Source organism: Alosa pseudoharengus, unplaced genomic scaffold (assembly GCF_046254945.1).
Source record: "Alosa pseudoharengus isolate Yale_2024_CS ecotype anadromous, Long Island Sound unplaced genomic scaffold, YU_APseudo_1.1 YU_APseudo_1.1_scf_22, whole genome shotgun sequence".
NCBI lineage: Eukaryota > Metazoa > Chordata > Actinopteri > Clupeiformes > Clupeidae > Alosa > Alosa pseudoharengus.
In genome coordinates, this window is record NW_027468680.1 from 5,305,536 (window position 1) to 5,320,535 (window position 15,000).

General features: G+C 38.8%; 1 protein-coding gene across 14 annotated transcripts in view; it reads left to right on the forward strand.

Annotated features, from left to right (window-relative positions):
- LOC143139664 (neurexin-3a) overlaps window positions 1-15,000 on the forward strand; it is a 236,513-nt gene that overhangs the window by 45,409 nt on the left and 176,104 nt on the right. For 6 of the 14 annotated variants that reach the window (XM_076300316.1, XM_076300315.1, XM_076300317.1 and 3 more), the window contains exons 5-9: window positions 1,551-1,577; window positions 6,223-6,342; window positions 8,565-8,946; window positions 9,229-9,416; window positions 9,565-9,738. In XM_076300316.1, the coding sequence (XP_076156431.1) occupies window positions 1,551-1,577; window positions 6,223-6,342; window positions 8,565-8,946; window positions 9,229-9,416; window positions 9,565-9,738 (891 nt within the window). Of the gene's footprint in view, window positions 1-1,550; window positions 1,578-6,222; window positions 6,343-8,556; window positions 8,947-9,228; window positions 9,417-9,564; window positions 9,739-12,822; window positions 12,826-13,560; window positions 13,588-15,000 lie in introns of all 14 variants that reach the window. The other 8 variants (XM_076300325.1, XM_076300318.1, XM_076300328.1 and 5 more) reach the window with 5 other exon arrangements.

Consider the following 15,000-nt stretch of genomic DNA (forward strand, 5'->3'; position numbering starts at 1 on the left):
ACCACCTTCCCTCCCCTACCCCGTCTTTGTCACACACTGAACACACACACACACACATAGAGAGAGAGACACACACATCTGACTGTGTGTTTTAGAGTCATAGATACAGACACACAATTGTTTCCCAATTCTAGTTCTTTAATCGTAGATATGATATGAAACCACCCAGGCAGTAGAAATTCATGTTTATGTAAATATTTTATCCGTCTTTTTTGCTTGTGTGAGTGTAAGTAAGCTCACACTTGTTTGTGTTAAGCACAATTGGCCTTCTTGTTGCCCTGTTGTGAATAGTTACATCGAGAAAGACACAGAGTTATCAATAGTTATGATTTTTCACGGACACTAAACTTATCTCAGCTTCATCCCCACAGCAGTATATGACTAGTGCCTGTCACATGGCAACATATAAATCTCAATCCCAAATGCTTTGATGATTTTAGGTCCAAGTTCTTAGTTCTTTGTCCATACTTTTGTGTTTATCTTTTATGAAAACAACTGAAAAAAAAAACGGCTTCTTAGATCTTGTCTCTATGTTGTACCAATTTTATAAGAAATTTCTTTTGGTACGTCAGACGCCCCCTAGTGTTGCCGTAGGGAAGTCTAGTAGCCACTGCACGGTGCTAGTGCCTGTTGGATCGAGGCTGTTTGCTCCCACTTTTCTGTTGCGGTTGACGACACATGACCCACCCAGCCACCTGGAAACCAACCCAGATGACCGTGCTAATCACAGCACAGAACAAACAGCATCCAAATTGTGACGTGCTATCCATTTCTATCTATGGATTTAACAAACAATATCACTCTCAATAAAATGTGCAAAATAAAATACCTGAGCAGGAATGTTTGCTCTTCTAAATCATAGGTACATGAAAATATTCTGTTTTCAAGGACCTTGAACTCCTGGATGAGAGGCCAGCACCACCTTCTTGCTAAATATCAGACATATGGTTTAATAGCCTGTTTAGCCAACAAGCTGGTGAAAGGCGCGGGGGCTTGAGTCTTTGAAACGCTTCTTGAAAACCCAATAAATTAACACATAGCCTGGATAACAATGAACTCTGGGTTGGAGGATCCATGTAGTTGGAAAAATATAAGCGGCCATTTTAGTAAAAAAATATACTGTATTACATAGATATGCCAATAAGCATATAGCATCAGTGAAAATTTAGTTGCCATGAATATACTCTATTTGTCTCCATATTGGGGGGGAAAACTACAAGCAGTAAAAGAAGTAGAATTACCAGATGCAGTCTAGCTTAGTCACATTTGCTGCATGTAAATATGAAATCCAGCTTTGAATCATATATGTGATATACCTTATAGGCTATAATTGTAAAGAATTGTAAATAAATAGAAGTTATACACAGTCTGTGTAGTGAGGACCACATAGGTCTCTCTGAGTACTAATGCCCTTAAGTAAAACCCTGAATAAAATGGCCGCCATTCTGCATGTGGACGTCCCCGGAAGGGTGGATTGATTGTTCTTGGATGTCTGCAGCTGTAACCTTGAAGGATGCAATTTCATCTGTCATTTATTCTCCCCCATCTAGACTGTATCAGGATAAACTGTAACTCCAGTAAGTTGCCACTCAAGTTTCATTTTGCTCTTGACTATTGTTGCCCTGCTGATGTGAATGTGAACCTTTGAAAGCCTGCTATTTTTCCCCTGCTCCCATTGAGCACCAGTGTCCACTCCCAGGTTTCATGTAAGGGTCAGAAGATTACAGGCAGATAAGCAGCTCCAAATGATGAATAGTGGTGACTTGATAATCTTTTTCTCTACCTCTTTAACAGCCACATCATACTCAATGTGCAATCATGCATATATTTCAAAGCTGTTGTAGACAGATAGATGCAATACAACTTTTACAATTGAATTTTGATAAACAAGCTTAGGAACAAACCAAGGAACTTATTCCTCCAGACAAATAGTGTATCCATTGTACTCCTCTTGCTTAAACGCAGTTCCTTTAAGAATGCGAAACAAATAATTGGCTTTTATTTGTAGTTTACTATGCGTTTTGTTACAATTTAATTTTGGATAGATAGTTACTAAAAGCTTATCATTTTCAGTGTTGAGTTATCCTCAGACAGGATCAATGTCCATTGACCTCTATTAAATGTGTCTATAGCCTACATTCCAATGAGTTACACGTACAGGTATTCAATTCAATTTAATTCAATTAAAAAAAACGTTATTTATCCCCGAGGGGCAATTTTCCCTATGCAGGCATAGTGACATATAATAGAAAACACAACATATAAGACAGGACAAAAGAAAGAACAGGACAGACAGGAGTGTAAGGGGGGGGGGGGGGGTTAGTGCCAGGAGATGGAGGAGGAGGGGGCTGGAAGCATATTCAAGTTCAAAAGGCGAATAGGTATGTCCACATTTAATACATTTACTATTCGATAGGTGCAGACACTGTTTTGCCCCTACACCATGTCCTACAGACATTAAATCATAGGCTACTTAATATAATAATAAAACTGTAGTGAAACGTGTATCTGTAGGGTTACCAAAACAGTGTTGTTTGAACCCACGTTATCCTTGGGATACCCTTACAGTTATCTTTCATCTCAGGTTTAAAATAGAAAGGATAATCTGGTAGCCTGATATTATGATGAATCCATCCACAAACCCCTTACACAACTTCCTGGCTGCCGCGTAGGAGATCTGATGCACTTTGTGTCAAAAGCATGGAGACTTGCCTAGAGATTGAGAAATGTTCACACTAATACCACATGATGCATTTATTCTAGTAAATGTGTTTTTGGTTTATTGGTTTATTTCATGCATTAGTCAAAACTTTATCTGCTAATGTATTCTAAGAGATAGAGAGAGAAAGAAAGAGAGAGAGAGGGAGGGTGTGTGAAAGATTGTCTCTATTTTTAGTGATGCCATTTGCTCAGCAACAATTTCAGCAAATGTGCGTTATTCAGATACCTTGACGGTACTCTTAAGCACGGACAATGCCGTCTCTGACTCTACCACAAGAGGGCACTGTTTGATAGCGTGTCACAGATAAAAAAAAAAAAAAACTTGGACCTTGAAGTAAAACCTTCCTATGGACCTATTTCTGGCAAATCTCAACTGCAAGTCCTCACATGTGAAACTGTACATGTGTGACAACAGGTGATTAGATTCTGAGATTATGCTTTCATTGACAACTGTGGGCAAATCAGGCAAATTAAGGTTTCCTGCCATCATCCAAAATGGCCTGTATATTCATACTGTGCATAAAGACTATAGATACTTTCTTAAATACTCAATCAGTCAAAGTAGAATTACGATGTTTGTGGAATAAAGCTTAGGGACAGATTGTCAGGTAAATGCTATAGAAGGGTCTGGTTGTACCTGAGCCCATACATTAAAATGAAGCTGGATCAGGATTCAGACTGCAGCTCGATTCTTTTGGACCAGCTCACTTGCCTGTTTTATGTATTTTCATCCCAGTTTCTGTCTGGCAGTGCCACTGCCCTGGATCACCAATGCCAGCTGTGCCCACATCCAAGCTAGGAGCCCGCGGGAGCTCAGACATGGGGCATTCTTAGAATTCACTTTAGTTTATTCAGAGAGAAACTCTCAAAACTGAAAATGATAAGCCATATGTTCTGCGCTGGTGGCGTACTGGCTAAGAAGGTGGGCTAGCTTGCAAGTATCCTGTTAAGATGTGGGTTCAATACCCGGCTTCCACCGTTGTGCCCTTGAGCAAGGCACTTAACTCTGAGTTGCTCCAGGGACAATGGCCCTTATATACTGTATATATAGATAGACATATAGATATATAGATATTACTTAATATATATTACAGATATAGATCATATATTTCACCACTATCAGCTAGTAAATAACCTGAATAAGATTATGAAGTCACCATTATACATTCATCTAATTAAAATGTATTTGGCGACACTGTAATATTCCATATAAGACAGCTTCGTCCTGTAATGACGTTTGAACAACAAAGTATTTCCTCCTCAGAGATTTGTTTGCCATGCTTCATGTAGTAATCAAGGAAAGGTACAGTATGAAGTAGACTTTGTTCGTAAAAGAATATGTAATCATGCAATGTAAGATTAATTACACATAATTAGCAGAAGTTTAGAGACATGTATTCAGTAGTACAACATAAAGGTACCCTTTTAAGGTTTATAATGTAGTATTATGTATCTCATATTTTGATGCACCAGCCTGGAAATAATTTACCTGTTTGGTCCACATCAAATGGCTGGTCTCTGTTTGACAACAAATCCCTTTATAGAGAAAGATAATTGTCTGACAACTATATAAGTAATTTCTTGACCTGTCAAAAAAAAAAAAAGATTTTAAAAGGTCTTATTTATTTGCATTTAAATTGAACTCATGATTAATCACAGCTACTTTTACTCATGAATAGGTCTTGCATACCTTCAATGACCATTCATCTAAATGTCGCTTGAATGACATCGGTGAAATGTGAATAAAATATATAATACGAGACATAAAATTTGTAACTGTTTGTGTATATTCGAATGCTAGACTAACCCCTGTGTTGTTTTTTCTCTCTGAAAGGTAAGAATTCTAACACTTGTATTTTTGTATTGATGTCAGTACTGCACTAACTTCTCCTAATTATTTTATAAAGTAAAGTACTGTAAACTATAAAGGTTAAACTCATTAAGCACATATACATTTAAACAATGTCTAATTGTTAGTTTGTTGAGACAGATAACACTGTGAGTACTGATTATGTCAGTTTAAAGTAGAGGTAACTACTTGTAGCTAGTTTACCATCTTTATGCTGTTTTTGATAGTGTTTGATCATGTTAAGGTGAGATAAACACACGTCATGTACCTCACATTTCTCTATTCACTAGGGTACAAATATGCAAGACAGATCTATCATATTTCCTAACTTGTAAGCAAAAGGAGAACTAGCGTTTGCCCAGAACTGTGACTGCAAAAAAAGCAAATCCAAATTCCATTCAGTGTATCAAATTCTTTGTTAAATGGTTTCCAGAGGGTTTTCCCAGCAGCTGTTCTTGCTCTGTTGGTACTGCAGCCATTGGGTGTTGGGTTTACACCTGCCCAATGGCCCACTGATGAAATCTGACCAATGCATTCATTCATGGGCGGTTTTAAATCATTTCCACTGCAAGGTCACCATGTAACGGCATCCCTAATAGACACCAATAGCCATATTATCACTGCTGCGTGTGAGGTATTTGATCCAACCGCACCGCCCTGCTGATAATAATGTGTTCGTCCTTGAGAGTAATGCTCTTTGGGACGAGCGGAATCTGGGAATGTTGGTCTTCAGCAGGGATCGCCCATTCTGAAGGAGCAAAGGGAGTTACAGTAATTTCCTGTGTATTAGCCACATTGTGTATAAGCTGCAGGACAGTGTTTAATGTGAAAAAAAAATATATTAATACCATATGAACTGCCCCCGTGTATTAACCTCATAGCTGAAGAAATTTTGCGAAATCAATGTATAAACCGCGGCTAATAGTTTGGAAATTACGGCGTTAGAACAGGGGGCGTGGGGATACTGGCTGGTAGGGCCCTCTGATGCCTGCTGTTTCCAACACTCTTCTGATGAATTACTGACCAAACAAAAAGGGATATCCTGTGTTTCCCCAGCCTCCATAACACCCCCTGTCATATAATATATAATATACTATATAATACACAATCTACCCTAATGCTGTTCAGCACAGGATTTTCTCTGTACAATAAGTCATTTTAATATACTGTATCTAACGTCTGAATTCAAATATGACTAATGAGTGAAATTTAGCTTGTTAATAATGGAGATTCATGTCCATTTTATATTTAAAAAAAATCTATAACATTTATTTCCATTAACTTCATTTAGTTGAACATTGAATGGTATAACAAGACCTTATTATGAGTAAAAGGTTTGTTTGTGTAGACAGTCGGGATATACTGCAGCAATGACAGACACTATGCTTCTCATAGAAGGAAGAATAATTGTTTTAGTTGTAATGAATGCTTATTGAGATCTACTGAATCAAATCTTTGCTTTCTTAACACAAAATAAACTTAAAACAAAATGCTCAGAGAGAGCACCTCATTTTGTACATAATTTTGTCAGAACTATTCGGCCAAGCTCGTATGTCATTTCCTGTGGATTGTTTGATGGCACAGAGGAAAGCAAAGGTTTGATTGGCTTGAAGCAGACCTGCATTAACTTTTTGCTGACCCGTCATCCTCAGGCAAAGGACCCGAGACCCTGTATGCTGGGCAAAAGCTCAATGACAATGAGTGGCATACCGTGCGTGTGATCCGAAGGGGTAAAAACTACAAGCTCTGGGTTGACGATGACGTAGCTGAAGGTACTTGCTCTTGGTTTTGAAAAAAATGCTTGTCCGCATTGAAAAGGGTGATCTGAGATTGAAATACAAAAATAAAAACATTGTGAGCTTTTATTGCAAAAGTTATCTGACATCTTCATATACTTTATGTCTTATAAATATATAGATTGTACTTGTTATGAAATGTCTACAAGATGAGTGTCCTGATCATATTGTTATTTCCGTATATAATCAGACAAGGAATGTGCTTGAATATTTGTGCTTTAAATCACATTTTGGGTTTTTCTGCGTGCATAACCTAATAAAACTGTTGATGATACACCCCTACTAGCAATGAAAAGCTTTAATGGAAAAGAATATGAGGTCATGTACAATTTACCCAGTTTATGGCCCCAGAGGCAAATGCATTACATAAGCGTCAGGAGAGAATTTGTTAAAAAAAAAAAAAACTGCTAGCTGTTGACATAATGTTGCTTTTTTGGAGAAATCCCAGATAGCAATTAATTGGAACTCTTAGCCTCTGATATGGAATGAAGCTGTATCAAGTCAGTCACATCACTACGGAGTGGCCTAGGTTATTTATATCTAGCTAACATAAGAGTTATACAATCTGGCTTTGACATTTCACATTTTCACTTAGTTAAGTAAGTAGGATTGGGTATAACAGATCATATTAACATGATGCTAACGTGGCCTACATTTCTGGGTCTAGGTCAGAGAACCATGGAGCATGTCACCAGATGCTGACAGAGATCACTGAGTTCACTGATGAGCCAGCTCACTATTTCAACAAGGCACACACTTTATTTGAATGCTCCCCTATAGACTAACCACAGACTACCTCAGATTACACACAATAACAGAATTAAAGAAAGAACAGAATTGCACTTTGTGCAAATTAACATTTTTATTGTTGTACAGATGTGTTTTGCGGTTGTGCCTTCTTCAGTGTGTTCAGGCAGTGCAGACTTTTCTTTTTTTGTTATTGAGTTAAAACTTTGATTCAGCAACAGTAGAAAGACAGAGTGAAGCCTAGTCATATCTCTGTGTCTTCTCAGATTATATACAAGCCATCAGTTGAAACGGTGTACGACAGGATAATGATTAAGGTTAGGGTTAGAGGCCGGGTTTGGTTAGGGTGTATGACAAGATAATGATTAAGGTTAAGGTTAGAGGTCGGGTTTGGTTAGGGTGATGTTCAGTGAGCAGTTAGGAAGACTGCATCAATCAAAGCATCAATAACAACAAGTCATCTGTAAAGGTGGACTATTCAAATAAAGAGTTGCCTCTACCGTTACCTTGGTGCCTCAAAGAGATCTCTGGCAATTTTTTACATACATCTCTGTTTCCCAAAGTCACTGAGTACTGTCAGTATGAACAAATTTTTTTTAAAAATCATGTCCCCAGAGTGTAGTACTATAGCTGCCTGCCTGGCTCTAGCTGTTAGCTGCAGCAACTCAAGCTAGGTAGCGTTTTTTTAGGGCTGTCAAAATAACTGATTAATTTCGATTAATTAATTTGAGAAAAATTAACTGATTAAAAAAATTAGTGCAAATTAATCGATTCCATATGACCTTTGACCCCGAGCCGTTCTAGTCAGTAAAATTTAGACTGTAATATGAAGGAGAGAGAAGAAAACGTGCTGCCTGGATCATTGATTGGAACATTTACTTTTAAAAAACGGCCTGATTGTGTTGATAAAAAATAAAGTGAAATAAAGTCCTCTGCAATGAAATGCCTTGTATGTGAAAAAAAAACTTCTTCCCGAAGCACTTTTGAATTTATTTCCTTAGCATATTAGGTCATATCATAGATTATTATGGCAATTATTTGAACAGTGAAAATAATAATAAAAGAGTTTTTGAACTTTAATGTCACTAATGCTGATTATTCAATGATGCATTAGAATTTAAATATTTAAAATACTTTCACAGCAAAAAATATATATGCGATTAATTTAGATTAATTAATCACAGAGTATGTAATTAATTAGATTAATTTTTTTAATCGATTGACAGCCCTAGTTTTTTTGTTTTGGTTTTTTTTGTACCGACAGAAATCTGTGACCTCGAGAAACAGAGGTCAATGTGAAAAGTATGCCTTTAAGCTTTGGAACAGTAACAAATGACTGTGTTGATTATTATAGATGCTGTCTACTGCCCAAGTGCCATAACAGTGGCTATTGTTTTTTAGCTGTTGTTTGTTTGTTTGTTTGTTTGTTTACCCTGTCCCTGGGCTTACAGGTCAGATGGCAGGCGACCACACACGGCTGGAGTTCCACAACATCGAGACGGGCGTGATGACGGAGCGGCGCTTCGTCTCCATGATCCCGTCCAGCTTCATAGGGCACCTGCAGAGCCTTAAGTTCAACGGCATGCTCTACATCGACCTGTGCAAGAACGGCGACATCGACTTCTGCGAGCTCAACGCCCGCTTCGGCATGCGCTCCATCATCGCTGACCCCGTGACCTTTAAGACCAAGACCAGCTATCTGAGCCTGCCCACCCTGCAGGCCTACGCCTCCATGCACCTCTTCTTCCAGTTCAAGACCACCTCCCCCGACGGCTTCATCCTCTTCAACAGTGGAGATGGCAACGATTTCATAGCAGTTGAGCTGGTGAAGGGGTAAGCTAGACAGGAGTCTCTGGGACAGCAGTTTCATCTGTACCGTCAGGTTGAGGAGAGGCATAGGTTCCAGAGAATGTTTTTTTATTTATGCTAGACAGGTCACTAATCCCTTTTTGTATGTTTTCTTAAGTTTACTTAAACAAAATTTGATTTGTTTATTGTTTATTGGTTGATTGCTTTGCTAGATGGGATGGTAGCCTTCAGGCTAGCTACATCATCCGTGAGCTAAACTAAATGAGTTTTGTTGTTGCTTTGTCTTTCTATATTTCTGCTCCATAGGTACATCCATTATGTCTTTGACCTTGGTAATGGCCCCAATGTCATCAAGGGCAACAGTGACAGGGTCCACGACAACCAGTGGCACAATGTGGTCATCACCCGTGACAACAACAACGTCCACACTCTGAAGGTCGACGCCAAGGCCGTGAGTCAAGCAGTCAACGGTGCCAAAAACCTGGACCTGAAAGGTGGGCGTCCAATTAAAATGTGCTGATTCAACACACACACACACACACACACCCATCAATCCCGTACAAGTGTCCGCGATGACCCCGCATCATTTCATGTCTGACTCGTCTCAAAGTATCCTCCTCCTGTTTGGCCTCTCTCATGTAGGTGACCTCTTTATCGCTGGACTGGGGCCCGGCATGTACAACAGCCTTCCCAAGCTGGTGGCCTCTCGGGACGGCTTCAAAGGCTGTCTGGCGTCAGTGGACCTGAACGGGCGGCTCCCGGACCTGATTAACGACGCACTGTTCCGCAGCGGGCAGATCGAGCGTGGATGCGAAGGTACCCCCTCCTCTAACACTAGCTCAGGGAGTCCTTTCTTCCTCATGAACTCCAACAGTAGCACCAACAGCAGCTCCATCCCGCTCACACCACCCCATCCGTCTGTCTTACTAACTCTGCTTGCCGCCTCCCTCACCCACTCCGCCATCTCATAGGCTCCCCATAGCCCCTGTCCAGGCTGACTCATCATCTTATAGGCCACATTGGTCGCACAGTGATGATGTCATAAGCCAACCTCCATGCACAAATGTATTTTGTTTTTCTAGCACCTTTCCAGTGTAGTAATGTAGGGAGATTTAATGAATTAGGTGTAACATGACTGTTTGTATGTGTTGTATGAGTAATTATGGAGCAACAGCAACAAATACAAACTATAGTATTAGAAGTGGGTAGTCAGAGTCACATTATTTCCAACGCTAACTTGAAGTAACCACTGTTCTTCACTTAGTGTTCTCCCTTTCACCTTTTAACATTTAGAAGGGATATAGATATATCCATAGATATATGCTATTATAATGCCCATAGGGTCTTACCAAGGCCCATTTTCCATCCAGATTGTAAATAATCTATTGCCCTTCTCTACTGAGTATGTCAGTATTTATGAAAGGGAATTCTATTTTCATAATGGAAGTCAATTCATAGGGCCTTACTGTACTCTGTGTCTTCTAGAGTTAGAAGACTAGTCATTTGACCATAACATATACATTTTGTCTGACAGTTAAAAGTTAAAAGACAAATGTTAGTTGTTTATAGGTCAATTTAGGAATTCTATTACTCACTCATGTCATAGGCCCTGATATCTAATCAGTAATTGCTGCGATGTCCTGAAAAATATCTCGAAAAGTATATTGTAGACCAATTATGTTGTCAATTCAGAGCAAATAATTTGCCAAATGTTTCAGGATATTTGCACAGCAGCCCTTTACAATATGTACCATACTCTTATAAACATGCAGCTATTCATATACCCAATTATACTACAACTTAGCTGCAGCTTAGGTAAGAAACTTAAATAAGAAATATCAAATATTATTTTGTGAAAAGGGCATGGACTTCATCTTTTGCCATACAGTGAATATGTGCATGTTATCTGCTTTGTTTTTGTTTATGTTTATGTTTACTGATTTATGTGCAACCATTTTCTGTACTTTATTTTGTTCTTGTATCTTTTTTTTTTTAGCTTAGCATGCGTGTCATTGTTTAACTTTTGCATTCTTTTGCATTGTTTTGTTGTTGCTCTGTATGATTATTATTATTATTATTTTGTATGATTCTGTTACAGACATACCCAATCATTAGTATGTGATGCTGTACATGATCTTTTACCTCATCTCATAATAAAAAAAAACAAAAAAACAATTCATCTCAGTCCACTTTCCTCATTCCTGCTTATCTATGTGGTCATATGGGAGGTGGAATTAAAACACATGGCCCATGGAATGTGACATATTCATTGATAAATATTCATGTGTTATTTTTCAGAATAAAAGTCTGTAAATAATGTCTGTTTGGTCGTTTGTTGTGTCACCATCATCATCACCATGTCTGCATAGTTTGATACAGTCTCAGTGCTTTATGCATATTATATAGCTGTGTATGGAGATGTGTGTGTGTGTGTGTGTGTGTGTGTGTGTGTGTGTGTGTGTGTGTGTGTGTGTGTGTGTGTGTGTGTGTGTTCGTGTCTGTCTATATTCATGTGTTAATGTCTTTTTGTTTCAGTCCAAAGCTCATACTATGTTAAAGTATGTTAGTTGTGTAGAAAGTATGTACAGTACCATATACTGTAAGATAGTCTCACAGTCAGCAGTCAGAGTAAAGTGGTTGTTGCAGATATTGAGGTTCATTTGTCTGGGTTGTAATTCATATATTTTACACTTCATATATTATGAGCAATGTCAAGGAGAGCTTTGAATAAGCCAGGTTAGGTACTCTAACAGACATCACATAGATACAGTCAACATTACCAGAGACAGCAACAAAGAGAAGAGAAGATGTAGTTAGACTTAAACCAAGACCATAACACAATATATAAAGCACAGTAGTGATCTCTGATATTTATTTCCTAAACCTGATTTACTAAATAATAGTAGTAACTTAATTATTCTGGAAAAGTTAAACATAAATAATCAACAGGTAATCTCCAAAGAGTTTGCCATCTTTGGCTTGTGCATGTTGGACATTTTAAATCGAACGACTGCTGCTGCAGTTTCTTTGCACTTTATGATCTCAGTGACTTAAACCAGTCCTGTCCCTCGCTGCTGGAAATAGATATGAACTCTACTGCCATGCATGCAACACAGAGGGCACTAATTGAAATGACAGGCAAAGTCTAAAGTGGTAACTAAAGCTAATTGAATAACTACACAAAATATATCTGCTAATTTAATACCAGGAGCATGACCCTAAGCACAAACAATGAGCTCAAAGATCTCACACGCCACATGATGGCCTTAGTTCATGATGGTCTTTGTCCATGCACAAAACGTTTGCCCATTGACTGACTTTTCACGTTGGTTGCCTGGCATTTGAATTGGGGTCCAGAGAGCTTTTTTTTTTTTTTTCTTTTGCTTTGGCCTCCTGTCTCGACCTGTCTTCCAGACGTGTCTCTCTTTCCCCCCCCATCTCTTCCTCACAGCGTCCACCAGTGAACGTGAGTAGGCTTATACATGTGTTATGAAAGACATAAAGCCATAATGAAAGGAATAAACATATATTTATATATATATATATAATATTAATGCATGACAAGGACATGCATCTGTGCACATGGTTTGGTTCTGACTCCCCGTGGGATTCGACCGGTGTGGTCAACCGCATGCACAGAACGGTGTAATGGGATTCTGCGGAAGCTAGATGGCAATGATGCTCCACTACTTAGGAAGGCGTAATCAGTGACCTGCTGGGGGGGGGGGAGTGCACTCACTCACACACACAGACACACACACAAACACATGTACTAAACTCTGCAAAGGATTGAATAGAAAGCAAATTCATTTAACAATTCTCTAGCATCTTTTGATTGAATTGAGAAGGGTCATTTTCAGTCAAGGCGTTTCAATTGTTATCTAAGTGACAGCAGTGTAGCAGGTGCACATTTTAAACTCTGTCGAGCTCCCAGTCTTAAATAGCAAGTATGTGCTTTGTTCAGTGTCTCATTTTTGTCTCACACTAACACAGACTCGTGTACTGACTATCACAGTCCTAGTCATTTTAACATCATCATATGATTGAATCAAATGACATTAACAACAGCAATAACACTATTCACATTAAAGTTCTCTGTGTGATCTATGAAAGTCAATGACATGTTTAACATTTTCTTCTTTCAATCCTTGTCACTCTTATGATATTGTGTAGTTTGCTGCTGCTATAGGACACACATTTACATACACATATACACATTCTTTACTCCAACATACTGTAGATTAGCAATATTCTATGCAGAGAATATTTCAAATAGTGCTCATGAAAATACCTTAGAATCATTTAATCATGCAATTTTGTAGATTTTATGTTAATACTGAGTTTATTTTACCATCATAAAGAGAGGTGGTTTGATTATACTCTCTCCAGATCAGTAAGGCTGGCATTGAATTTCCACTATCTGCTGAGAGTATAATCTCTCATCTCCACTCCATGTAGTTTAAAGTCATTGGTGTAATTCATTTTCTATTCATGTAGAGGTTTTTCTAAAGCTCAAGCCCTTCCTAAGAATGGTAGCGCATGTCAGTTAGTAAAGCAGTCGCTTTATTAACCTGAATCATTGACCACCTTACTAACCGTTTGTATTGTTTTCGCTTTTCTGTTCTTTTGCTAACAAAGTTGGTTTCACCAAAGCAGACCTACAAGGTAGAAGGATCAGTTCCATTCTGAGTTCGGCTGAAAGTTGCTCTGTGTAATGTCTTGTGCAATGTCAGCGATTTTTTTTATCGTACCCCAAACAAACAATCAACACCCAGACATGAAACAGTCCAGGGACCAAAACAGGTCTCAACCGGGCGCTGTTCCGGTCCCCGACTGGGTGCCAAAATGGTTCTGTCCGATAATGTCTTGGTATAAAATGGTTCACTTCTATTCACATTTACAGCTCAAATTATCACCTGCACCATCCTGAAAGCCAAAAAAGCAGCAAGTGCGTATGTGTGTGCAAGAGAGTCCTGAAAAGCAATGATTGCAGCAATGCTCATGCATAAATAAAACATTAGCTGACCTGTATAATTACGCCGACCACCCCCTCCACACTCACACACACACACACACACACACACACACACACACACACACAGTACACACACACTATCTCATTTTGTTCTTGTTTTATGCTAATGGCACCGGGCTGAGTACTGCTTCTACCAGCTGTAGGAGCTGAGCGTGAGGAAAACCATTAAGCAGCCTCGCGGAGGTCAGGGCCCAGATGCTCTCTTCCTGAATGAGGCCAGTCTGATTGGGGAATATGATTAAGACGCTAATTAAAAGGACAGTGGCGTGAATTCAATTTAAGATCAGGACAGACTGACAGGGAGTTTAATTGAAATGGAGGGAGTGCTTCCACATTAAAAGCAAAATGGCCACGTCATGAGACAAGGGGGATTTGTTCTGTCCTACAGCAGAGACACCTGTACTTGATGTTAATGCTCATGATTACGCTCATTTTGTGGTGAGGTGCATTACGTTGACTGAGTGTTAAAAAACAGCCATTGCAATTAAAACTGAACCACAGAATCTTAATACACTACTTTCAAAGGGGTCAATATTGAAGGGTCTCTCACCTGCTTTCAGGAGCCTTAAACATTTGGTTTTGAACATCATGAAGTGAATCATTTTATCATTCATAGTATCTGTTTTAACACACTAAGCATTACACAGCAAATGCACTTTTGGCTAAGGGATTTTTGTTTGTTTATTTATATTTATGTTAACTAGTTTATGTATTATTTCTCACTAATTCCTTGCACAAGAAAATTGCATTTAAACACTGTTTAGCTGCAGTTATCTTCAATCACATGGTTGTGGATTTTTGAGGGGAAATCGGCCTTCATCCCAACATGCTTTTGCCCTGTATAGCATTTGTTGTTGCATTCCCTCTAATTGTAGTTGAGTGTGTTAAACATTTAGGGCTCTAATTTGAGGTTGGTAACGCAGCGCTGGCGTGTTGATATAGCCCAAGTGTGTCCAAATATTCCTAAAGTTTGTGTATACCGAGCTAGTTTGCACATTCCGGTGGATTTTTAAAAACAATTAGGCTTTAATTAGAGTGTGCCA